Source organism: Equus przewalskii, chromosome 2 (assembly GCF_037783145.1).
Source record: "Equus przewalskii isolate Varuska chromosome 2, EquPr2, whole genome shotgun sequence".
Taxonomy (NCBI): Eukaryota; Metazoa; Chordata; class Mammalia; order Perissodactyla; family Equidae; genus Equus; species Equus przewalskii.
Genome location: NC_091832.1, coordinates 32,742,210 through 32,766,887, shown reverse-complemented (window position 1 = coordinate 32,766,887; position 24,678 = coordinate 32,742,210). Strand labels below are relative to the sequence as shown.

At 50.5% G+C, this 24,678-nt stretch overlaps 2 protein-coding genes across 30 annotated transcripts in view; both read right to left on the bottom strand.

Moving 5' to 3' along the window:
• Positions 1 to 5,657, bottom strand: part of RAP1GAP (RAP1 GTPase activating protein) — a 65,554-nt gene extending 59,897 nt beyond the window's left edge. For 16 of the 27 annotated variants that reach the window (XR_011534465.1, XR_011534463.1, XR_011534469.1 and 13 more), the window contains exon 1: positions 5,530 to 5,653. The gene's annotated coding sequence lies outside the window, so the exon portion shown is untranslated. Of the gene's footprint in view, positions 1 to 5,529 lie in introns of all 27 variants that reach the window. The other 11 variants (XR_011534430.1, XM_070599147.1, XM_070599177.1 and 8 more) reach the window with 7 other exon arrangements.
• An 8,605-nt stretch (positions 5,658 to 14,262) lies between these two features.
• The window catches only part of USP48 (ubiquitin specific peptidase 48), an 88,064-nt gene continuing 77,648 nt past the window's right edge, over positions 14,263 to 24,678 (bottom strand). For all 3 annotated transcript variants that reach the window (XM_070599400.1, XM_070599411.1, XM_070599422.1), the window contains 5 exons: positions 24,074 to 24,229; positions 19,684 to 19,809; positions 18,147 to 18,195; positions 15,903 to 15,929; positions 14,263 to 14,807 (listed from right to left, as the gene is read on the bottom strand). In XM_070599400.1, the coding sequence (XP_070455501.1) occupies positions 14,785 to 14,807; positions 15,903 to 15,929; positions 18,147 to 18,195; positions 19,684 to 19,809; positions 24,074 to 24,229 (381 nt within the window). In that variant the 3' untranslated portion in view covers positions 14,263 to 14,784. The remainder of the gene's footprint in view (positions 14,808 to 15,902; positions 15,930 to 18,146; positions 18,196 to 19,683; positions 19,810 to 24,073; positions 24,230 to 24,678) is intronic.

Below are 24,678 nucleotides of genomic sequence, written 5' to 3'. Positions count from 1 at the left end.
CCTCGGCCTGGCAGCCCCTTGCGAGTCAGTGACACGCCCTACTTTTGAGACTGGGGGGCAGTCTGCCACTGAGCTGGCAGCAGAGAGAACTTCCCAAGGTCACTCTCTATCAGCCACCTCCACCCCAGCCCGAAAGCCCTGACTCAGAGGAGCCTTGGAGAGGGCTGTCCTCCGAGCCGGGGATGGGGGTGTCTTCCCCTTGCAGACTTGGGGCCGAGATCCCAGGAGCAGAGCAGAGGGCTGGGCCCACATGCTCACCCCTCCACTCCCCGCAGCAGCCTGGCTGCAGCCGGCATGCAGCTCCTGTGGCCTCCAGAAGGTCACAGCCTCTCTGGCGCCTCAGAGTCTGTCCTCACTCGCTGTTCCCCCAAATCCCAGCAGCCCCCAATTCTCAGGGGAGCCTGGGGAACAGGTAGTTGCAAGAAACAACACGATTGCCCCCGAGACACAAACAGCTGAGGCTCGTGCAGCACTTGCACAGCTCAGGCCCATGGGAGTCACACCACAAAGATGGAAACTGCATCCTCCCATTCCACAGATGGGAAGGGAGGCTGGAAGACACGGGTGACTTGCCCAAAATCACCCAGCTAGCGGGGTGGGGTCAGAGGGGAACCCGGGTCTCCTGTATTTCAGCACAGATGACAGCCCCCTAGCTCCTGACCGGTCGGTGCCTTGCTCCTCTCGCTTGCCCAGAGGATGGAAGATGCTGGAGTCCTCTCCTTTGCATACATGGGGAAAACGAGACTCAGAGAAACAGGCCGTGGAGCCATGCTTACACAGCAGGGGCAGGGAAGAGAATTGGGCCAGGCTAGCTCCCCATTTCTGGCTGGTGAGCCTGGCCAGGTACCCAAGGCCTGCCCTCAGAAGGCCCAGCCCGTCACTCCGATGGTTTCCCCACTGGCTTCAGGGAAATGCAAACTCCTCAGCCTGGCATTCAAGGCCCTTAATAAACTGCCTCCAGCTCATCCCTACATGCCCCTCCTGTTGAAGCCACACCAGTGTCCCATGAACAGCCACTACTGCCATTTACTGACCACCTACTATGTGCCAGGCACTGACTCCTCAAGGCAAAAACTACCCATCACACATGGGGATAGCAATGCCACCTGCCTTGGAAATATGAAGTTAGGGAAAAAATTCCCGCTACGCCCAAACAGTGAAGACAAGGCTTATTTTTTCTGGCTCTAACAAAATATTTGAAGTTTTTACAAAAAATTTTTCTCCATATTTTCCTCTTGTTTGTTTTTCCTTCTGTGCGTTCATGTCTCTGAGGGAAGCTCTGTTTTCCGAAGCAGCTCCCAGCCACCATGTCTGGTCTGCACAAACAACACTCCCAGGTAGACAGGCAAACAAGGGCTCTGTTCTATGGAGGAGGAAATGAGGCACAGAGAGAGTAGGAGACCTCTCCAAAGTCACACAGCAAATGAGGCACAGCGAGAGTAAGTGACTGGTCCAAAGTTGCATAGCAGAGACTGGACTTCGATTCCCGACGACTCTCAGCCCATCTCCCCAACCAATGCCCATCATGCGCTGGGCACTGCCCTGGGCATTTTCCTGCATTAGCCTTCTTAACCATTGAAACAACTCCATCAGGTACATAAAGTGGGTGATCCCCACTTTACAGATAAAGAAACAGAGGCTCAGAGAGATGGAGTAACTTGCCCTAAGTTGTGCGGTTAGTCAGTGGCAACTCAGAATTTGAATTCAGCTTTTCTTCTTCCAAAAGGGGGCCCGAGGGACAGTGGCCCACCGTGGCAGGGCTATTTACTAGCGGAGTGGGCAGGTCACTTCACCTCTTTGAACCTAACCTCCTAATCTGAGACAAGGTCACAGTAACACCACACTGGGTCTGGTAGGGCCTGAAGGATGCCACACCCAGTTCACAAGTGTGTCCTTGGTGCCTGCCGCACTTCCCAGGACACACTACATGGTCAATAAACGCTTAGCTAGTGTGCAAACGAGGTCCCCACCGTTGTGCCAGCACACGGCAGGCACGTCACAGGTTTGGCTCCTTTTTCCCAGTGAGTAAGGCTGGTATCCCAGTGGGATCTCCCTGTTTTGGGGTGTCTCCCCACCAGCAACCCCTTTGCCTTTTCTCCCTTCCTCCTCTCTGACTCACCACCTGCAAGTACTAGTCTTCAGCCTTAAAAATAGAGCATATTTTGGGGCATAAAAATATCCATACTTGTAAACCACAGCTGCAGCCTCCTGTCCTCAGGTCCCGCTCTGTGGACCCCAGGCTGGCTGCTCCAGGAAGTCCCAGGACCGGCAACCCCTGCTTGACCTAGAGTTTTCATCCTGCCAGGAGTCCTTTGCCAGGGGCCCCCTCTTGCCCCACGCTGCCCAGCAGAGCCAAACTTCCTCTCCTCACTGGCACAGGGCTGTCATCTCACACCTCACTCAGCCAGGCTGAGCTGCCTCCCAGAGCTGGAGATGAGCCCAGAGAGGGGAAATGATTTGCCTAGGTCACACAGCCAGCAAGGAGCAGGGCCAGGCCTGGACATGGAGCCAGCATTCTGGCAAACCTAGGGTGGGTGCCCAAGTGAGAATGGCAGAGCCCAGAGCCCCTCGCTGCCCCCCACCTAGCACCAGTCTGCCCTGGAGACTTCATCTGAGCCCACAGAAGCATCTCTCAGCAGCTGCCTCCCAGCAATGCCAGCGTCTCATGGGCACAGCCAGGGTACCAGTGCCAAGGAGGTAAGCAGAGGACTCAGAGCGTTCCCCTCCCTACACACCTGCTGGCCCCCAGCCTTGCTGGAAGGGCAGAGCAGAAACCAGGGCTTGGCAAGGCCTCCCAGTAAAAGTGGCAAAGGAGAGGGAACCCCAGGGCTGCTTGGAGCACAGCTGGGCGGGGGTGGGGTGGGCAGTTCTGTCCTGGGCGGGGCCCGTGGAGTGGCACCTTCAGGGGCAGCAAAGGGGGCAGCCTTGGGGAGAGGCTCCTCTGGCATCTGGTAGGCATGGAGGCGGGCAGGAAAGGAGGGTCCATTGAACGGGAAACGCTGGCAGTTTCCCAAAGTTTAGGGCTAGCCAAGCTGGGTTCACACGAAGCAGAAAAGAGGGAAGAAGGTGAGGCTTTGCTGGAGGCGATCAGAGGGGCCTCTGCCACCCCCTCCCTGGGGTGAGGAGTTCACGTCCCCCACGCAGGAAGCTGATGCAATGCACGCGTGTGTGCACCCACGGTGGCCTGGGCATGGGTGGGTGCATGCGTGTATCTGCCGGGTTCATTATTCAGGGCTGTGTGGGGCTTCCCTGTGCTCTTTCCTGTGTGTCCTGTGTGCGCCCTGGAGGAGATGATGGAAGCAGGTGTCAGGGCCTCCGAGGAGGGCATTCTTGCTGACGACAACCTCCATCTGTGTGTACACATCTGGATGGTGTGTCTCTCCGGGTCAGAGTTGGAAGCAGGGGTCTCGGCCTGGGTGTGCCTGTGTCTGGGTCTCAGGGTACTTGTGAATCAAACCGTGTTTGTGTCTGTGTCTGGCTGTGTGCAGGTCTCAGTTGTTTGCACAGCACGTGTGGCTGCTCAGCAGCCTCTGACAGCCAGGACAAAGGCTCCACAGACAGACAGGTGGTGTGGAAGGCAGACCTGCCCGGGAGTCCTCAAAGGGCCTCTCGGCTCCGGAACACACAGCCGGGCAGGGGCGGGGCCTTGGGACAGGCAGGTGCGCAGGGTCTCAGGGCTCCTGCGCCCCAGGCCTGTGCAGACTGCTGGGGCCTGAGGCTGGAGTAGCAGGAACCCCCGAGCCAAAGAGGGGACCTTCCGCATTTCAGGAGGCCAAAGGAAGAATCCTTTTTGTCTCCTAGCGGGTGGAGGGTGGTTAGAGCCAGGGAGGGACCTCCTGAGACCCCTGCCAGGCTGGCGCCCTGGGGAGGAGAGGAGGGGAGAGGGCTTTGCCCAAGGAGGGCTGTGAGCTGGGAAGGTCCCAGGGTGGGAACAGCATCGTGGCTGCGGCAAGGGACAGCAAGGCAGGCACTAGGCTCTGGGAGAGGGAGGAGGTCTGAGTTCTGGATCGTGAAAGGTAGAGGGCTTCTCCTCAACCTGATCCAGCTTCCCTGCCTCCATCCAGAGGCACCCCCCCAACCCCCACAGCACAGGGGAGCAGGTGCACTGTGGACCACTCCACCTCATTAGGAGTTAGAGAACTGATTCTAGCCCAGGCAGGAGGCGACTCTGTGACCTTGGGCAGCTTATTGAGCCTCTCTGAGCCTCAGTTTCTTCATCTGTGCAATGGAGATCCCAGCCCCCCACCTTGAACCATTGCTGTGGATGGGCAAGGCGCTCCCGCCACCTGAGGATTAATTATTACCCTGGGACGCTTTCCAAGGCCATTAAGGCACCTTCCACATCCCCAGACCCTTCAGCTGCGAGGGGGATCTGAGGGAGGCTGAGGCCCTGGGTAGAAGAGTGGGGGGACCCTCCGGGCCAGCTGGGCGTGACCACCACCTCCCCCACTCAGCTGCTGCCCTCTCCCCGTTCAGGGGCACCTTTGGCTGATGTTCCCTCTCATTAGCTGGGAATCTCAGGCCCCCCTTCTTCTTCCAGACACTCTCGGGAAGGAGGGACCGCTGCCCTGAGGCAGTGGGTGCCAGGAGCCCGGGACCTAGCTCCTTTTTGGGAGGAAACATACCTCCTTCCTTCATTTCCCCTCTGCCTCTTTCTCCTGCTCTGTCCTGACCCAGCTTCTCTCAGTGCCCCCCTCCTGCTGGTCTCTGACTGGCGAGGGAGGGAAATGCAGCACGGGGACAGATGCCAGCGTGCCATGTGTGAGGGGTGGGGTGTCCTTCTTGATTCTACCCCCAGGCCTGTGGTATGACCCCAACAAGGACTGGGGGAGGGGCTGTCACGCACAGGTCGGGGTCTGACTACCGTGAAGGGAGGGTGCGCACCCCCTGAGCTGATGTATGTCTGTGTACACACAAGGTGTCTTCCCCAAGCCCAGGCACCCCACAGCTGGCACCAAAGCCCCTGGGGGCGCAGGGACCGCCCTGTGGATTCCGAGTCCTCAGATCCTGCGGAGCCAGGGGAGGCGACGAGGGGGCGCCCGGCTGCGTGACGCGGGGGCCCTGCTCCGTGGCAGGTCAGGGACAGGGGCGGGGGCAATGAGCTCTGTCCCTGGGGAGGCAAGGACGTCACCACCCTCACAGCTCAGGGTCGCTGGACCTGAGGACCCTCACTTCCCTCCTGTGAGGACCGGAGCGCCTCCTCCTGGGGGCTGTTAGGGCCGACCCCTCCCCAGGGATCCAGGGGACGCACCCACTTCTCCGCTTCCTCCTCTGAACCCAAGGCGCCCCCTCCTCGGGGGGCGCGGGGGCGGGACCCGAGCCCCCCAGCTGCGGCCTGGACCGACCCCCGCAGGCGGGGGGCTCCGCCGGCTCAGCCCAGGCCTGGCCCCTCACCCCGCCGGCCCAGCCGCCGCCAACCCAGCCCGCCCGCTCCCCGCCGACCCTAGGGACCCGGTCCCGGCCGCGGGAGCCTGGGCCGCCGCCGTCCCTCCCCCGTCCCAGGGCCGCACCCCGGGCGGGCGCACTCACCCGCGGGCCCGGCCCGGCGGCCTGGGCTGGCTCTCCGGCGCCCGCGGCGGCCGCTGCAGCTCTGCCCGGACGCCGCTCGCGCTCGCCGCCGCCGCCGCCGCAGTTCGGGGAGGGGGCGTCACGTGACCGCGAGCGCCGTTCCCCGCGCCGCTCCCCCCTCGCTGCGGAGCCGGCCCCCGCGACAGGGCCCCCGCGACGGGGCCCGGAGGCCGGCGCTCTGCGCCCCCATTTCACAGGCGGGGAGACTGAGAACCAGAGAGGGCAAGGGCCGGCTCAAGGCTGCACGGCCCGACTGTGGCAGGGAGAGCCCCACGGTCCAGCCCGCAGCCCATGCTCCAAGGGGACAGGGACAACCTCTGGGGCAAGTGGGGGCGACGGGAAAGGTGAGGGACACGCCCCGGGCCCCCGCGGGCTCCGCAGCCGCAGGGGCAGGGGAAGGAGGGGTGCACGGGGTCAGCCGGGCGGGGAGGCTGCGCCGCGGACTCCGCACAGAGGCCCGCGGCGACCTCCCCCCCGCCCCCGCTCCGCGGCTCTCGGACGGCCCCCTGGCCCGGGCGGCTCGCTCCCACTCCCGCCTAACCGGGGGACGGGGGAGCCGCGGGCCGCGCTCTAAAGGGCAGGTGGCGGCAGGAGGAAGGTGGGGTCGCGACAAGAGATGAAAACCCAGGCAGGAAGGGGCCGCAGAGATCACCTTAGTCTGATCTCTGAGGCTCAGAGAGGGGAAGAGACTTGCCCAAGGTCACATGCAAGCGAGCAGCAGGAGCAGCGCAGCGACGCCGTGGACACCTGAGCGGTTCCTGGGCCCCACTCCGCACTGAGGGGAACCCCGGTTGTTACACAGCTCTCTCTGTTCTCTCCTGGGCTCCCCTCCGAGGGGCAACCCTAGATGAATGGAGGAGAAGGCCAGAGCTGTGGGCGACAATGGGTGAGGGTATGCTTGGTGGCCTCAAGATCATGCCTGGAGTTGCACAGAACATCACTGTTAGAGGGGATCTTTGAGATCCCTGGGTCTCACCCCCTTGCTCTAATAACTGGGGAAACTGAAGCCAAAAAACGGGCAGAGACAAACCTGCATCTCATCAATCATTTAGAATTAGTGGGTCCAGCCCACAGGACCCTCCAAGGTCAGTGAGTCCAAGAGGCCCACTTCACAGATGGGACTTAGGGAGGACTCATCTTGTATTCATTTAACATATTTATTGAGCACCTGCTGTGTGCCTAACAAGTGATTGTCAGTCCCATCCTGTACCCGCCCCCCCAACTCGCCCCCCCTCTTTCCCAGCCACAGGGACCGAATTTCATTAAGGAAAAGACCTGGGGCCTTCAGCAATCCTTACATCAGCCTCTGGATCATATGAGACATGCAGGTCCCTGAGTTCTCAGTCCCACGGGGGCTGGGACCAGGGCCATGTTTCCCCACTGAGACTCTCTTCCCAAGCAAGAAGAGGGACTAAGCAGGGCATGCCCCACCCTCACCCCACCCCCCACAAATGTGGAAAGGCGGGGGAAGTGGGTGTGGGGCACTAATTCTTTGCAGTCCCTCTGGTCAAGTTCTCCCTCCTGCAAGCTCCCTCAGGCGGGGCGGGGAGGCGAGGACCTGGCCCAGGGCTTCTCAAACTTCTGAGAGCATGAGAGGCCTGAAGCTGATGCAGATCCTGGTTCAGTGGGTCTGGGGCCCGGGCTCCTGCATCGCTAACAAAGCTTCGCAGCACTGCTGGTGCTACTGGGCCAGAGACGACGTTCTGAGTGGCGCTGGTAGAACACGGGAAGTTGTCAGGGCAGGAAGACAACTACGAGGGCTGAGGAGGGGCTCCTGGAGCACCCCTGGCTCACTCTGGGCCCATCCCACCCCTGGGGGGCCTTTGATTTCCTGCCTAGCATCAGGCCTGGATGCGTCTCAGGATGCACCAGGGCTATACAGTTGGTTCAAAGCTGTGATAAGAGGGCAGCTGAACGAGCTTGGCCGAGGCGGTTCCGGGGATGGTACAGAAGGGATTTTGTGGTGTAGCAACTGCCACAGAGAAGTATGTTCTACAGGGCACTGGTCCTGGGAGATGCCTGGGGAAATAAAATCCTATTCGGGAAATGCTGCCTGAAAGCCTAAAGACGGTTCAGGGCAGCATGCACTGGGTGGACGGGCCGGCAGCAGGGCGGGCTCGCACTTCTCAGGCAGGGCACCCCAGATCCAGCGTTCTCTGAAGCGCATCTCCTCCCATCCTTCGGCTTTTGTGTGTGCTGGGCTGGACGGATCCTTGAGTTCAATTCCAATCTCAATCCCAGGGCCTCTTCCTGCTTCTCCAGATGCCCTTCCCCACAAGAGCCCCCTCCCCTCCCTACTGTGAGCCAAGAGACCGAGAACTGGGCCAGGAAGGCAGTGCTGATGGAACCTTCCAGACTGTGATGGGAGACAAGTGTCCCACCTGAGCCAGAGAAAGGGGGCTCACAGAGGCAGTGTAGTGCTGAAAGGCACTATGTGAGGAGTTGCAGGCATGGCCTTTCCCGGTCTGGACTGTCAAACTCCAAGGCCCCCAGGGCCTAACGTCCTACTGGCACTGGGGGAGTGAATGTGCCCGAACCTGGCTGCGTAGGCCAAAGAATTAAGGCGCTTCTGTGCCAGGCCTATTTCTTCTTTATAATCAAGGAGCTTTTCAATTACAGCAGTTTCTTCTTTCCAGAAAACCTCAATGCAAGAGGCATATAATCTCTAGTGTGTCCTGGGGGCATCGTGCTGAGACTGTCCGGGTCCCTGGGGAGACGGCAGCACGTGCCATGGGGGCTGGGCACATGGCCTGGCATGGAGCCCGGGTACCCAGGGGAGGTTGGACAAAGGCCCCAGAGCTCTGCTTTCCCTGCCCTATTTCAATCCAAACCACTCAGGACTGACCACTCACGCATGGCTGCCTCTGGGCGCAAGCCTTTTCTTTGTCAAACACTTAATACACTGTGACCTAGCCACCACTCCTGCCCTCCCAGTTGCTGATAAGTGAAAGTTGGCTTTAAAAAACCTGACATCCAAGAAGGATGGAGAATGAAAACGTGGGTGGCACAACAGTAAACTTGGAATACTGCACGAGGGAGTCCTCAAGTGGGAATGATGCCTCTGGGAAACAACTGTCCTCTCTCTGCGCACCCCCGCCCCGGCCAGATCAAAGGGGAGAAGATGGGGATAGGGGCTACCCAGCAGAAAAAGCAGGGGCAGAAAACTCCAGAGCAGAGGGTCCCCCAAGTGTGTTGCCTTCGGTGCACTGAGTAAGGTCTAGGAGGGGCTGGAAAAGAGGATGGGCTGCAGGGGTGGCTGGGAGAAGAGGACAGTTCCACTCCAGTGAGAACCAGACAGGAGGAGGAGTGGGAGTCGGCGCCAGGGCACATCTGTCAGGGAAGGACACATCCGTCAGGGAAGGACTCACTGTCTGGGAGGGAGGCTGCCACGCTGACGCCGGGGACGTGGTGGAGGATGCAACCCTGGGGGACCCACTCTTGGGTTACAGAAGCCTTTGGATCACAAATGTGAACAGAGCCAGAAAGTCCCTGTTTTGAGGTGGGGACAGCCTGGTCATACCAAAGTGACAGAAAGCTCCCTCCCAGGGGTCTTGCTGTCACAGAACAGCTTCTAGTGGACTCCAAAGAGTTCATTCATTTTTCTTTGCTGGGGACGTATTATGTGGCACACCATGGGCTACCGTGATGACCACCATGGTCAGAGCCCCTGCCCTCAGGGAGCTAGAACAGTCTAGGACTAATTAGGTTGATTCATTTTCTGGGATCAGAGTGGTTTTAAGTACAGACATAAGATCCAGCCCAGCCCTAACTCTAGCTCCCAGTAAGACAAAAATAAACAATTCGCTCTAGTTCCAGAATTCTAGACAGTCTAGCACGGCTGGGAGCCTCTTGCATCCAGAGGACCAGAGCATGCTACAGATGGGAAAGAAGATGCAGCAAAAACTCCAGAAACAAACCACCCAGAGAGGAAACTCACACTGATCAAACAAGAGAAGTCCTCAGAGGCCGTCCAGGTGGGCGACTTTCCAAGCGCACTCCCTGAGCTTCCTCCAAGCAGTGGGTGGGTGTGGGAGCAGAGCTGAAGGGCTGAGGCCCCGCTGTCTCCCTCCACCTAGCTTCTCTTTGACAACCACACACCCAACTTCCTTTTAGAGAGAACACCGAGGTCGAAAGGGGAACACACTTGTCCAGGATCATAAAAAGAGTTGGTAGCATTTGGTGTTCCCTCAGTTACAAGTGCACCAGAGAATAATGGGGGAAACGGAGGGAGACACCAAGACACATGTGTACACAGGCTAATGTGCCACCCGGCAACGATACCACCCAGGCCGAGGCTGCCTAGGCCTTCTGGCTTCCCTGGGGTGTGTCCCCCACTTCCTGTGGCCCAGGGCCTGCCTTGCCTGGCAGCACTAACACAGATCTGGAATTCACGCTGCCCTTCCAGCTGCTGTTATAAGGCTGGCTCCCTCCCTGACCGAGAGCAATTTCACTTCAAAGGCGCTGGCTTACGCAGTCTTAGCCGAGTCCTTGAAAGCAGGGTTTTTGTTTTTTTCTTTAAGCACAGTGGAGGGAGACAGATGATGCCCTCTATTTGAGATCAATACAGTAATTATGTTGGACAAGCTCTTAGGACTAACTTCAGGGGGAATTCAGACAGCCCCCGAATGAGAAAGTGTGCAGCACAGTGTGAGAAGAGCCACAGGATCCGATTCTTCGGGAATCAGGTCTTGCTCTGCCTGGTGGGACACAGCAAAGGCTTGGTCTAGTAATGAGCTGGTGCAGGTCCCAATTCTAAAGGCAGACCAGTGTCATCTAGAAGAGGTTACACAACTCCTGGCAAGTCAGAGAGATGAATTCTGCAACCTCCTTCTTCCTAAAATCTAATGAGGTGCAGAAAAGATACTTAAATCTCACCATATGAAGAAATGTCACCAACTTGTCGGAAATGTATGCATTAAAACAAAGCGATGAATGTGATATGGCTGGCAGTATGCTGTGTTAATTTGATAAAGCTGGTCCTGTGGGTTTTTTTCTTGGGGAAGGGGAAGCACAAGAAATACCTGTGCCATGTACTCTACTCTTGAATGATATTATTCACTGAGTCTCAGGAGGTAAATAAAGAATGAAAAGCACACGCTTCTGAGATCAGGAAGCAGCCTATAAGCCCTGGCCGGTCTCCCGCATTGCCTTGCGCTCCTGGTGCCTGCAGAGCCCTGCTTCCGAGGCTCGGGGCACCTGGTCCCGATGTTCTTGGCAATGACAATCAAAACACTGAAAGCGGCCCCTCTGGGACAGGATCTGCCCATCACAAAGACATAAGTCTTCAAAACGCATTCTCAACGTGTTTCGAATACCTTTCAACATGACCCTGCAAATAAACGTAGAATCAAGGCGGCTTACTGTGGTTATTAGCTTTCTTTTCCTTACCAGCCAGGAGGAAAGATTTATATAACAGGATGACTACACACCTGTCCAGTCATCGCTTTAGCTCTAAGGGCTTCCAGCATGAGGTACGGACTCAAGTTCTCAGAGAAGGGCTTCCAGGTAGCTTGGCTACGTGCTTTCAAGACCTCTTTTTGAAGATTTGCAGAAAAGAAGGTCCCATAGCATTTCCTCACAAAGGCTAGTGTTTCTACTTACAAAGAATAACACAAAGCATTTTACCCCAATATTTATTATGGCTTCATCCTCAGTGTGGGAGTAAACAAGGCAGCAACACTGCCCTCTTCTAAGAGAGAAGGAGACAAAGACAAAGCAGAGCTAAGCAACTTTTCTTAGGTAAATGGTGAAATTATCTGGAACACAGGTGACCCAACTTCTCAAACTTGCCTCCACACGTATGAGCTATCTCAACAGCCAGCAGACTCCTTAGCCCAACTGACTCAACAGCCAGACTCGAGAAAACCACAAAGGTAGGGGATGCATGAGGAAGAGGGGTTGTTTTCTGTGTCTCCTACTAGACTCTTTCCCCGGCACGCAGGACTCGGCACAAAGCTGTCGCTCAGTGAAATATCTATCAAACAAAGTGGTACCACTTTATACGTTTGTAACTTGTATTTTAAGGAATAAAAGATCCCAATAATGTTGATAATCAGATCCCCAGCTAAGACTGGTGTTCATAAAACATAGAACATCTGCGGGTTTGGGCTGGTTAACTGCTAGCCTTCAGAATGAGAAATGCAGCTGGTGACAATAGCCTGCACCTCATGATGGGGGACGGGTGATGCTGGCAGAGGGGTGAGAATCTTCTGAAAATGAAAATGCTGGCTTATCATCGGACTGAACTCTGTTCACAGTCCCCTGTAACACTGAACGTTAAAATGCCAGAGAAAGGATGTGATGCTCCTCCGTGGTTCTGTAACAGGAAAGACAGGCTTTGATGCTCGTTTCACTTCAGCAGTTTGTTTAGACAGAGACAAATCATCTCTTGGGTATTTAAAACAGGTTATTCAATCTCAGCATTAGCTTCAAATATTAACCAGGGTCTGACGAACAAGTTCATGACCCCGCAGACCAACCAACTGGACCTTTTGAAAGCAACAAAAAAATTCACTCTGCATTAGATCCCACCTAAAGAAAGGGACACTCATCTCTTTTTAATTTGGCACAAAGATAACAGTAACTCTAAACAACAAGGTTCATCAACACACAGAAAGATACTTATTCCCCCAAGGAACGCAGACGTCCCAACGGCAACCCGTATTTCAGCTAATGGCAACAGCTCGTACCAGCAGATGCTGTACACACTCATTCAGGACTAAGGAATGGTCAGAAATATTCGGGGGGGCGGGGGGGGGGGGCCCTGAAGCTTCATAATACCTTCCACAGAGGACCGATCTAAAATTAAAAAGGACACATGCATGACGCAAAAAACCCAATGGAAAGAGTCTCTGCACTTCAATGTGGTCACAGCCCAGAAGATAATTGGTCTCTGTCCATTTCTAAAACCAGACAAAACAAGAATCAGGCTTGAGGTTCCGCTTTGTGCCTGTTTTCTCTGTACAAAGATGAGAATGGCGAGGCCAGGCCACTTTATGCACGTAGACATATCTGTGGCCTTGTAACCAGCCCAGGGCTTCTCAAACTTTGAAGAGCATGAGGCCTGATCCTGATGCGGATCCTGGTTCAGTGGGTCTGGGCCTGAGCTCCTGCACTGCTAACATAGCTGTGCAGCGCTGCTGGTGCTACTGGGCCACAGTCGACCTTGTGAGCGGTGCTGGTGGGACAAGGGAAGTTGTCAGGGCAGGAAGACAATTGCTGGGGCTCTCGACAGACTCCTGGAGCATCACCTGGGGCGCACTCCACCAACCCTGGGCAGAGTTATTAAGGAGCCAGTGCTGAGTCTGGACATCAGCCTGACTTACACAAGGCTGTTCTTTTGTAGCACTGCATAAAGAAAAAAGACTCAAGTAACAAATTTGAAAACTGTTATGAACAGCAAATTGGGAAAAAATATACGAGATTTCTGGGGGCTATTGATGTATTTACGTCAATCCCTGGAAGGAACCTGCTCTGGCCACACGGCTTCTTTGCAGGAAAAGGAAGCTTCTGCATCAAGTGCTACCTGAACCTGCACACGAGCCTTTCCCCTGGGAAAGAGTTAAGTCGCTCAGCATGTCATTACTTTCATGCTCCAGTTTCCTTTCTCTGGGGCGAAGTAAAAGACTGAGATGTGAAACTCCGGATGAGCTATCCGTGATCTCAACTTGGAGTCCTTTCCACAGGCCAGCCTCCAGGTGGGCACCGCTGGCTCCCAGGACGATTCCTGAGGGTCCCGTGAGTAGCTCTCGCCCCCAACACGGGCTCATTAGACATGCCCTTGCCTCCCCGGGAGCAGAGACGGAAGACATGGCAAACACAGAGGGGAAACACAAGCAAGAAGTTATAATTTTACCAAACAGCCATAATTATTCTGATAAAAAGAGCTATTCAAAAAGGATGCTGCCAAGGTTACTGGTCCTCAAATTGAAACCTGCCTCCTCCATCCCTCATTTGAGTTTAAATTTTCAGAAAAGGGGAGTGGGAGGGAGAAAACCCTAGCACAAGCCCCAGGCTAAAAAAAGTGTTAATGAGAGAGATGCCTGAGTGAGTGTCTCTGCTCCAAACACATGCATACAAAGTGGACAGAAAACAGCGACACAAACTCCAGTCCTAAGTCCCATTTAAAATCCCTTCAATCGTCTTAAGAATATTGCTTTGGTTATGTGTTGCTAATAACAATAATCCTGAGTTGGATAAAACGGCACACCCCATCTGTACACTTTTGTTTTTCCTTTTGTAAACCAAGTGATCTAAAACACTCTTTCTGGGCACTTCAGAAGGATGCTTTCAAGAAGGGAAGCGAGATCCACGAAACGGCGCACTTGGAGGACCGGAAGACAAATCCTAGAAAAACCTTGTGGTATTCAAACGCGGTATTCAAATTTACCCTTCTGGTAAGGTGCTCAGGTTTTTCAAAAGTGCAAGGTGTATCTGATTTCCCATTTTTGAATGAGCAAACCTGGAGGAAGATGCTATTGCCTGTAATAAACATTTGCCATCCCTGAGATGCCTGAAAGCAAAAAGCCCTTGAAGCCCAAAGCGAGACACAATGCCCTGCTCACTGAGGGACACAGGCAGCGCCCCGTGGTTCCCCCAACACTACGGGACAGACCTCTGGGCTGGGTGTGAGGTGGGCGCACTGCAGGCGACACGGAGAGGAGTCTAATCTGAAGACACTTTTCCACAATTACGGCAAGTTCTTCACTTTCATGCTTTATTGAAAGTAAAATATGAATCAAAGACAGGTATTGGTAAGCAGATTATGTCTCTAAAGAATTACTTTTAGTTCAGAGCAGAATGTTGTCCCCTCTACTGTGATACAAATCCTTTATGGACCAATGCATCTGGTATGAAACTCAAGCAAGGAAATATAACAGGACTTTATTCCCTCCTGTGACTATAAATCTCATATGTAAACATGATTTACTGTTACTGCTACTAAACTTGTTCGATCTTTACTTGCCCCCTCCCTCCCACCCCCCTTCCCCTTAAATATAAAATTTGAAACATTTCCTTCAAGTCTGATGTCCTTCAGTGCAATCTGCTTTATTTGACATAAGGCATTTGGGACAGTCACTTTTGAATGGTTTTCTGCCTTTTGGAAGAGTCATATAATGGTTTAATTTTTAAATCCACCTTTTCTTTAATGCCCTAACATGTCAAACTCCTCTTCCCTTCTGGTCATTTCTTAGCAGTCGGTAAGTGTTGAGAAGATTAATGTCCAAGTAGACCAGTACCTGGGAAAAGAAACACACGTGGAGGTACAGTTGTGAACTGAAAATTAAGAGTTCATGTATTCCATTTGCCAAGAAAGCATCATCAACAGGGATTATCCAATTAAATACATGAGCACAGCAGCCCCTTGATGTTGAAGGATAAAAAAAAAAAATAGCAGACTCCAGGCTTTCAGCTAAATCACATTTCTGTTGAAAGCCATGTGTTCCTATGTGTAATCTTCACACAAGTTGATCAGATTTTATTGATGCTTTCGTCGGATGGCCATTTTTCACAAGGAAATTTTTTGCTTTGTCTGACCACACCAGGAGTTTCTTTGTAGTAGTAACGACAAAGTGTAGTAGTATAGACAAACAAAGTGGTGGAGACAACAAGCCGCTTGGAGAGGACGGCTTTACTGAGGTCAGCAGCTTCGCTCACTCATTTGCTTTAGCAAAGAGCCCCTGGTATTTGATTCAAACTCATTCCTTGGCAAATCACACAACCTGCCATGGACCTCTGGAGTAGGCCGCAAAGAGTCCCAGTGGCAACAGATAAATCTGTAAATGTCAAAGGTCTGTCTTTGATGAATAATGAATATTATTGGTGTACACACTATAGTGGCCAAGATGTAGGACAAGGCACCACCGTGTCTCCATCTAAAGTAATAATCCAAGAAATGCCTTAATTCTAAACAGATTAATGAAACTTTTTTACTGAGCCTGATACAATTCGGCAAATTCTTCTCCTTTAATTCTTATCAGTTACACACAAATTGTTCTGCTCTAAGATAGGACTGATGGGAGGAACTGGAAAAAGGTTGAATATAAATCTCGAAATGCCACTAGCTAATTTCCCAACCTTCCCCTTGAAATGAGAAAGAAAGCAGAATGGACATCTGGCAGCAGATACCGCTAACACACAGGCCCTATCCGAGGCCTGAGTGCTGAAAGAGATAATGAAGAAGCTTGAATAAAAAATGCACTTAACTAAAATTAATTTCAGTCATGAGACTCAGATTGAATTAAATTTTAAAATCAAATTATAGCCTTCACTTTAATAGAAAATTACAGTATGACTCTGACATTCATGAACAAAACATGACAAATGTAACTTACCTTTAAACCCTTCTTCTGGCATACACACTGGGAAAGAAAAAAAAAATTCCAAATTGAAAAAACTGTTGTAGCCGACAGTAATAAGATCACTTCAATGCCTAAAAAAAGTTTAAGATAACTTTTAACTACCTTACTCACCCATCATGATTACTTTTGAAGTTATGGATGATGATAATCAGATGACAGTTTTTCTCTTTGTTTTTGTTTTTATGAAAGCAATATATACGCATCATTTTAAAAGTCAAATACTGGCGGAGCAAGGGTTGTAACTGGAGCCGACGTTCTGCATGACTGCAGGGCAGGCCTGGAGAACCCACACACCTCCCCCTCCTCCTTCCATTCCCACACTCTAGAAGGAACCACTTTTGACTTCTGTAGCCACGTCTTCGGGTATTTAACCTCTTTATTTCTAAATAACACACATATCGCTATTTCACACCTTCAGGTAATGTCTACTAATTCCCTCAATGAAAGCTAACAATTGAGCTCTTCTACCACCTCCTACACACCTCCTGCCCCCAACCTGTCCTCCTGACATCCAGTTTTTTGTTGTTAAGCCAAACTCCAGTGTTTACATTGTTTTTACTCCATTAATAGCGATCACGGTGAAGCCCTTGGTGTACCTTGGCTATATTTCTTGTCTGGCATGACTCTCTTCTTTCTGGGGTTGGTAACTGCTATGCGTTATTTATGTTTCCTTTTTTCTGCACCATCTCCACTTAAAATATAAACCCTTCAAAGACTTGTAAATCTCAAGACAGTCATCTAGCACCTCCACTTTTCCCTGTGGACATCCTTTGCCAAAGCCTGCCTCCCTCCGCTCCAGTGGGCACCGGGTGTGCTCAGAGCCTGCCGCAGCGCTCCTGTTCCGGAACTGCCCTTCCCCGTCTTGTAGGGCTCATCTTTTCCTGCGGTGGAGCCCTGTTTTCTGGATCCTGTTGCTTCCTTCTCGATTTACTCTCTCGTTTAAGAAGAGCACACCCTCCCACAGTCTCTTGGCAAACAGTGCATGAGAGAGACATTTTTTGAGGCCTTCTATGTGTTCAGATCAAGTGCGAGGGGAGAACAAAGTCTGTCTAGTTAGAGAATTCTAGATTACACTCACTTCTCCTCAGAATCTTGTGGGCACTGCTCCATGACTCTGTCTTTCTGACTCTTCATCCTACGAACGTGATGGGCTTTCCTTCCATACCTCTAAAATCTTTTAGGATTCTCTTTCTTTAGATTTTCACGTACTGTGTCGGGCCCTTGGTGCAATTGTTTTTCATTTTCATGAATTCTTTCTGTTCTGCAAGTGTTCCTTTCATACAGGCCCCTAGCTATTGTTTGCTCTTTCTCTCTGTACTATTTACAGTTAACTTTTAAGCTTTCTTATGCTTCCTGCATCATCTGTTTCCTCTGGGTTCCTTTTTTTCCGCCTGTTGACTGGCATCGTTCAGTTCCATGCTGTCAGCCCTCAACCGTCTGGTGATCTCTGGCTGCTTTCTACCTATTTACCTGTGAAGGACTAAAACGATGCCTGAAAGCTCTGTCCGGTGGGCACTGGTGGGCTTCACTGAAGGGTGCCTAGGAGACTAACTTTTTTTTTTTTTATATATCTCCAGGTTATTATCTTGAATTGGTCAGTTTTCCCAGAGCGGAATCCCCTCCCTCCTGTGTGGGAGGTAAGAGATGCGCTGCCAGCACTTGAACAAAGAGCTAGGGGTGGTCTCCCTATTTGTACGTAACAGGCCTCGTTCTCACCTTTCCAGTGTAATTTCTTCCAAGAGCTGAAACATACTGTAGTTGCCCTTCTGAAGTGCACGTGGGAAACAGGCCGTGATGGATATAAAGGAGGGGCTGTGAGCATCCGCAGGGCACTGAGTTGTCCAACTACTTCTTATAGTTTTCCAGCCAAGTTTCTGCTTTTAGGCTCATGTCTTGCTCCTACTTTCAGAGCAGGAGTTCCCGTGCGCCTGTCTGAAGCTCTGTGATGTGAACTAGCTCTGCTTCTCGTTGACCTCTTCCACCTGCAGGCTGACGTTTATTTTGGTTTCCTCAGCTCAGCTAAATAATCACTACTCTCCTCTCTGCTTTCCATTTTCCAAATTTTTGTAGATACCTTTCTCCCTCTTTCTATGATCGTTTAGGATAAACAACGTAAGATTCTACCTTAACAACATGTAGAAGCTTTTCTCAAGGTTAAAAGTAAACGCATGGTAGACTAAAGCGTCAACATCCGATCAATATCAATATCGTCTTTACCTTGCATGACATCATCCATTGCAGCATAATCTGCAATTGGTTCATCAGCCTGGAAAACAAATGAAGACAATTCAAAACCACGAGGGAATGGGAGCCAGGAGGAAGAGGATGTCAGAGCCTCGTCACTGAAATCTGGCCCACAAGTTGGCTACTGTACCGCTACGCAACACAAGTATGAACACTGTCCAGCACAGAATCGGATTCAAGGCGCAGCCATGATGTCCAGGATTAACAAATGACGCCCCGCCAACAATGGGTCTAGGCTCATCACCCTCAAAACTGCACACGGTATGAGGCATTGTTTTCTTGCTCCTAAAAACACCTTTGGATGTGGAAATTTTCAGATTCCCTGAGGTGACTAAATGTAGACTTATTAACGAGAATTAAGATGCTATGGTGGCACATGACTTAGGTAGAAAGAAAAAGTCAGACTGGTCCTCTGAAATACCGATTAGGTTAAGAACACATTTTTGTCCCTCCTCACCATCAAGAACAAAATACCCAATATCCTTTTTAAGGTGGAAGCCAGCACTGAGTCTGAGCTTAGGGTGGGATTATCGGCAAGAGGCCAAAGACCCGTACGGACTCCAGTTGCTCATGTGAAGCGCAGACTTTTTAATAATACAGGCTGCTTCTAGAATTTTAGACAGAGTCCTTAGGCTCCAGCAACTCAACAGGTTTTCAAAATAATTCCACAGAACCTACAGTTCCAAGAAAAGCAAAAAGCAAGCAGAGGGAGGAGCAGGTGGCAGGATGGCGGGCGTGTGTGTGTGGAGGGGTAGATATGGGTCCGCTTCATCGTTTCCAGGGCCTAACTTTATCTCACAGCATTGAAGCTCTGGGGTAGGAAGAGCGTAACTTGACAACTATCCTACCCCATGATGCAGCGGCGTCTGGCACAGTGGGAATGCTTCTGGCCACCAGGAAACAAAAGAGGCAAAGGAAAGTGATGAAATGAGGCCCTTAGGGAGGGGGGACGGGGCTAATGAGGCTGCTTCAAGCATTCTCTTCTTCGACAACTTCTCAGAAGCCCCTACTTTCTAAAACACCGTCCACCTCCTCTAAATCCATTCTACCCAAAGCCAATTTCCACACCCCATTAAGCCAACCAAAAGTATTCTGACTGCTGTGGCCAAGCCTCGTGTCTTGTGTTTGTGTCCTAGCTTGACTGGCTGGTACTTTTGAGCCAAGAGGAAAGGAGGGGATGTTTTAACAGTAGAAGCATGGTTAAGTAAGTCTGCTGATGCAGAAGTTAGGGAGGAGGCTAAATCTAGATCTATTATTTTAAACAAAAATTAACAAAACCCCATGAGACCCAATGATGTCCTGACCTAAGTTTCTGTCCCGTCCTAAGCTTTTTGTGGCTTAGTCAGAGCTGGGGAATCCAGAGGCCAGCAAAAACTCACAGCAGTCGCTTATTACCACACAAGGTTGCTGAGAACCCAAGGCAACCTTAACCACCTTCTCACATAATTTACGTATGGGTGTGTATCATGAAAACCTTCTAGAGTTCCTCAGGTAAAGAGCTGTTACCTACCTTTAACAAAATGACAGATTCAGGAATGACGCCAAGGGTGCCGAGGGTGGCACAGTCATCACTTAAAATCTTTCCATCAATTGACAGATTCTGGTCAAAAGGAGCAACTGAAAATGCATGCATGATCTGTAGCAATATAAAAGAACAAGGTCTGTATAAGGCAAAATACTGAGCCGTACACCCTATTTGAAAAAATAATACATGGATTAAAAAAAAAAAAAAGACTTCAGAGTACAAAAGATATTCCTGTTTGCAGTCAGCCTACTTGCTACATTCCTACTGAGACCATAAACCCAATATATCTGGGAACATCCTTGGGAGGCCTAAGAGAATTAGGGAACAATTATACCCACAGATCCTTTTGTTCTGCACCTTACCACCTCTCCAAGGATGGGGGTGTGGGGAGATCAAAGGAGCAAGGCTGAGGTGGGCTGACAGCTCCTCTGCTACAAGGCCTGGGCAAGGCCATCACTGCCGCCCCCATCATGGCCAGGTCCCACGTCCTTTTAATAATTGAGTCAAGTCCAAATTCCTTCATAAGACCATCTTTAAATTAACCGGGGGGGGCCAGCTCCATGGCCAAGTGGTTAAGTTCGCGTGCTCCACTTCGGTGGCCCAGGGTTTCGCTGGTTCGAGTCCTGGGCACAGACACGGCATTGCTCATCAAGCCATGATGAGGTGGTGTCCCACATGGCACAACCAGAAGGACCCACAACTAAAAATATACTACTATGTACCGGGGGTCTTTGGGGAGAAAAAGGAAAAATAAAATCTTTAAATTAACCAGCACGTAATTTGGACTCTTCTTTCTTGTGTTCTGATTCCAGCCAGCAAGCAGCCTGGAGTACGTAATTCAGCCTGTGGGACTGTCATATATTCTTAGACTGACTCTTGCCTCTAGGAACCAAAATATGAGTTCCTTAAGAGTAGAGACCATATACCTCACCCCAGTTCTAGCCAAGTGTTAAAAATTCAATATATTCAGAGAGACTATTATGCATAATACTTAAACGCTTTTTCGAATTCAAAAAATTTATTGTTATCATTCCTGGGGGGGGTCAAGGAGGAGGTGGGCTCGGAGAAGCACACATAGGTACCTTCAGTCATATGTTCTAACTCCTAACTTCGAGGATGAATTCAAGAGTGTTCATTTTAGTATGCTTCATAACTTACAGACTCATTGAATGTATTCTATTACATGTATCTTTTATGACACCAATATCCATGATGTTATGGGAAAATATTCTATCTTTTTATGTACTCTCCTCCTCTACTCTATGAATCTGGAAAGACAAAATGGGCCTAGCAAAGCAGCCGTGAACCAACTGTGTATATAATGGGGCTCCAGAGCCTTCTAAGCTGGGAAGACTGTGACGAGAAAAGTGATCTGAATAATGGCACGCAGATAAACAAGAACAAGGACAACAACACTGGCCTCGTCCCTAACTGCTGGGCCAGGATCTTAACTGGACTTCTCAAAAGGACATCAGCCCCTGAGAAGTAAGCAGAGACTGATTAAACAGGGCGCGCTAACATCATCAATGATCTGCCTATGAAGCAATAAGCCTCTTTCTGGTGAGTGACAAGTACTGACAGGAGAGTTCTACCAGAGCCAGCCCAGCTCACGGGCATCAGGCAGAGCAAGCAGCCCTGGGTATTAAAGGGGACCGTGAAGAATGCACAGCCCAGAGGCGGGGTCTGATGCCAACTCAACGTGCGCCACGTCACAGCTGCTGGGCTGCAGGAGCGCTTGTCCACACCCGTAAATGCTGAGTGTCTGTGCAGCACCCTGAGGTCGGACACACAGGCATCACCTCCGGCCACCTGTACCATCACTGAGGGGCTGAGGCACATACTTTATGCCTTGAGCACGCAGACAAGGACATTTAAATTCACTTAACAACGAATGAAGCATTTATTATGAAGCTACCATGTGGCAAGTACTGTGCTAGGTGCTGGAAAAATGAAAGCGAGCAAACCCGCCCCAGAGAGTTCACGGGAGTGAGGGCAAAACAAAGTGGTGAAGAAGGGGGCTTCTAGCGGGCGCAGGGAGGATCTCGGGGAGCACGAAGGCAGAAAGAGTCAGCTCTACGACGAAACCAGAGGCCGAGACAGGTTTCACAGAAGAGGTGCTACGGAAGACCAGCAAGCGCTCACTAGTGAGGAGGGACTACTCCAGGAGGGCACAGGCTGGGCACAGGCACGGGGCCTTTGGTACAATAATTCAGAAACCCCAAGTGCTAGGAGAATGCCTGAGAATAATTAACGTCATGTAGGTCTGTTTAACAAGTAGCGCAGCATTCCTGATCTACAGAGCAGAACAGGAACAATGAAAACTGTTCCTAAGGGTGGGCAGCTCCATGCTGCTTGCTATGGTGTGTGTGCACGCGTGTGTGTGTGTGTGTGTGTGTGTGTGTGTGTGAGAAATAAGGAAATGCAGGAGCAAGGGCTTCAGCTGCCAGCCATTTAACCTCTGTGCCAAAATTCGCCCCTTTCTAAGGCAGGCCATACCACCCACTCAAACTCTATCCTCTGGAAAATGAAATAATGCAATTAGACATTGAGCATCTTCTAGGAAAGGAGATGAATAAGTTGTACTTCCTTTACTTTATGGGATCAAAGGTGGATGAATTAATAATCAGACAAAGTAAGTTTCTTAAGGTTCCAAGCAATAGCAAATGGGCATGTCTAGAATAAAGCACTCACAGTTTTACAAAGGTCGTCATCGTCTTAACGTAGAAATGTAGTATCACTTAGAGGAAACGCTCCACCAAACAGAAAACGCACATTACAGGCTTTTTAAAAAATGCCCCACAGCTACCAACTGAGTGAGGATCACACACATGCCCACCACCAACGCCAACGCTGCCCAGGCTGCCGGGGAAAGTCCTGTTTGCTGGAGCTCTCAAGGCTGCCCCCGCTGAGCAGTGAGTGGAAATCACATCTCGGTGCCCTGTCTTTTGACTCTGTTTAGATCACAGTGGTCTTTGAAGTGAGAGTGGGAGATGAGAGGAAGGACACGGCAAAGGAGCCGTCCGAGAAGGGCACGTCTGGGGCTTTCATTTGAACAGCTGCTGCCGCCTTCTAACAACGCATTTGTGCAGGTAACATGCTGCCCGATAGAGGTTATTTCTGCTGACTCGATTTATTCTTTAAAAACGGCAGTCTGTAATAAAAGCCACACAGCCTTTGTTGAATGTCTTTATCCACAGGGGCTCTTCTTGTAATTTACAGGTTTTGAATGTTCGAGGTTTACCACTGACAAGCAGAAAGCCAGTGACAGAAACAAGCTTTTTCAGATGGAGAAAGTACAATAACAGAGTAAAGATATTATGCCAATACATTTCTTTTCAGAGCCGTGGGTTCAACCAAGGGAAATATTGTTCCCAGGACAATCTGGAACACATGACACTCTCAAAGAAAGCCTGTACTTTTGCCTCAATTATAATGATAAATATCGGCAGCAAGAAAAAATGCACAACCCGTAAACTACGCGACATCAAAGCAGCAAAGAGGGAAATTTGGTCAACTTTTTGGATATGTATCAGTGACTGAAACAGATTAGGGGCCAGATTTTTTTCATGGACATCTTGAATTTATCAGCCACATTTGCCTAGGTTTTGAGATATACCATTGGCACACTCATTTATATTCCTTTAGGATTGATACCAAGAAATAACAATATCACGAAGCATTTTCATGATGCCTACATTGCATTCAATGAATTGATTTGCAAAGCAATTCATGCTTTTGCGGAGGCCGAGAGGGAACAATCCAGAATGAACCTTTAAAAAACAATTTGGAAAGCACCATACACAAAGAGAGGTAAAGGTAACTTTAAAATTCTATTACATAGACTCATCCAACACCAAAAATAGTGTGATAAAAAGAAGTTCTGACTCATCCAAGGGAATGATGATTAAGCAGCTGCCTTTTACCTCCCCTTAAATTCCACAGCAGAGCCTGGTAATCGGCTCCAGTATCTATGCAGTGGTCAAAGAGCAGGCAGCACAATAAAGGGAGAGAATGACTATTCTGGAGCAACCTCGACATGTCACAAATCAAATGCTCTCGCTGCTTCTCATCATTGGAAAGCAGCTCAGAACTGGCTCAAGTTTTCAGAATCCAAAAAACACTTTCATCTTCACAGAAAGATTCTTGGCCATCTTGAAAACCTTAAGTCTTTTTAAAGAAAGAATTATTTTTAATTTAGGGGCCCTATCGACACCATTCTGAAACCAAAAAAGCCTTCTCTCAATGGCTTAAAACTATGAGCAGATAGAGCTTTAAAAGGTCAACCCTGAAAAAAGCCACAGACACATATGTAAACATAGGTGGAAAGGTCCCCTAAGTCCAGAGCATACTGAAACAAATGTTATATTTTCCTCACCTGAATTTTCAATTCTTTTAACGTTTGATTAGCAGAAACAAGAAGTGCTTTCTCACCACGAACTTTTCTATGTCGCATACTCCGCCGAATAACTTGCTTTTGATAGGCTATATAATTCTGATGGGATATCTTTTGCCGCTTTGTTCCTCCATTGCTCTAAAATAAAGATGCGAAACAAAGAAAACAACAAAATTATCCACAGTGTGGCCCATGCTTGTGAAGTTCATCAGGCGAGAGCAGTTTACTTAGTCCCTCAACCATTTGAAATGCAATGTCAACAATGAGTGGAAACTCGTCAGAGGTTCTCAGCGGGCTCACATCAAACTGGAAAAAGAAAAGGATGCATGAGACACATCTCTAACTGCATGTAAGCTCCAGGATTTGAAAAATTATTATAAAAAGGGCATTTAAAAGCAAAATGATAAGTTCGACCTTAAATCAGAAAACCACGTGATAAACTGAAAAACTTTAAGATTACTAAATTTAATTCCTAAACAACCTGAATCCTAATTTGTTTGTATGAAACATTTTCTTCTCTTTTTAAGAATGACACAGAAGCTAAGCATAAACTGCTGAGGACTTGAAAATGAAAGATAGTACCTTAA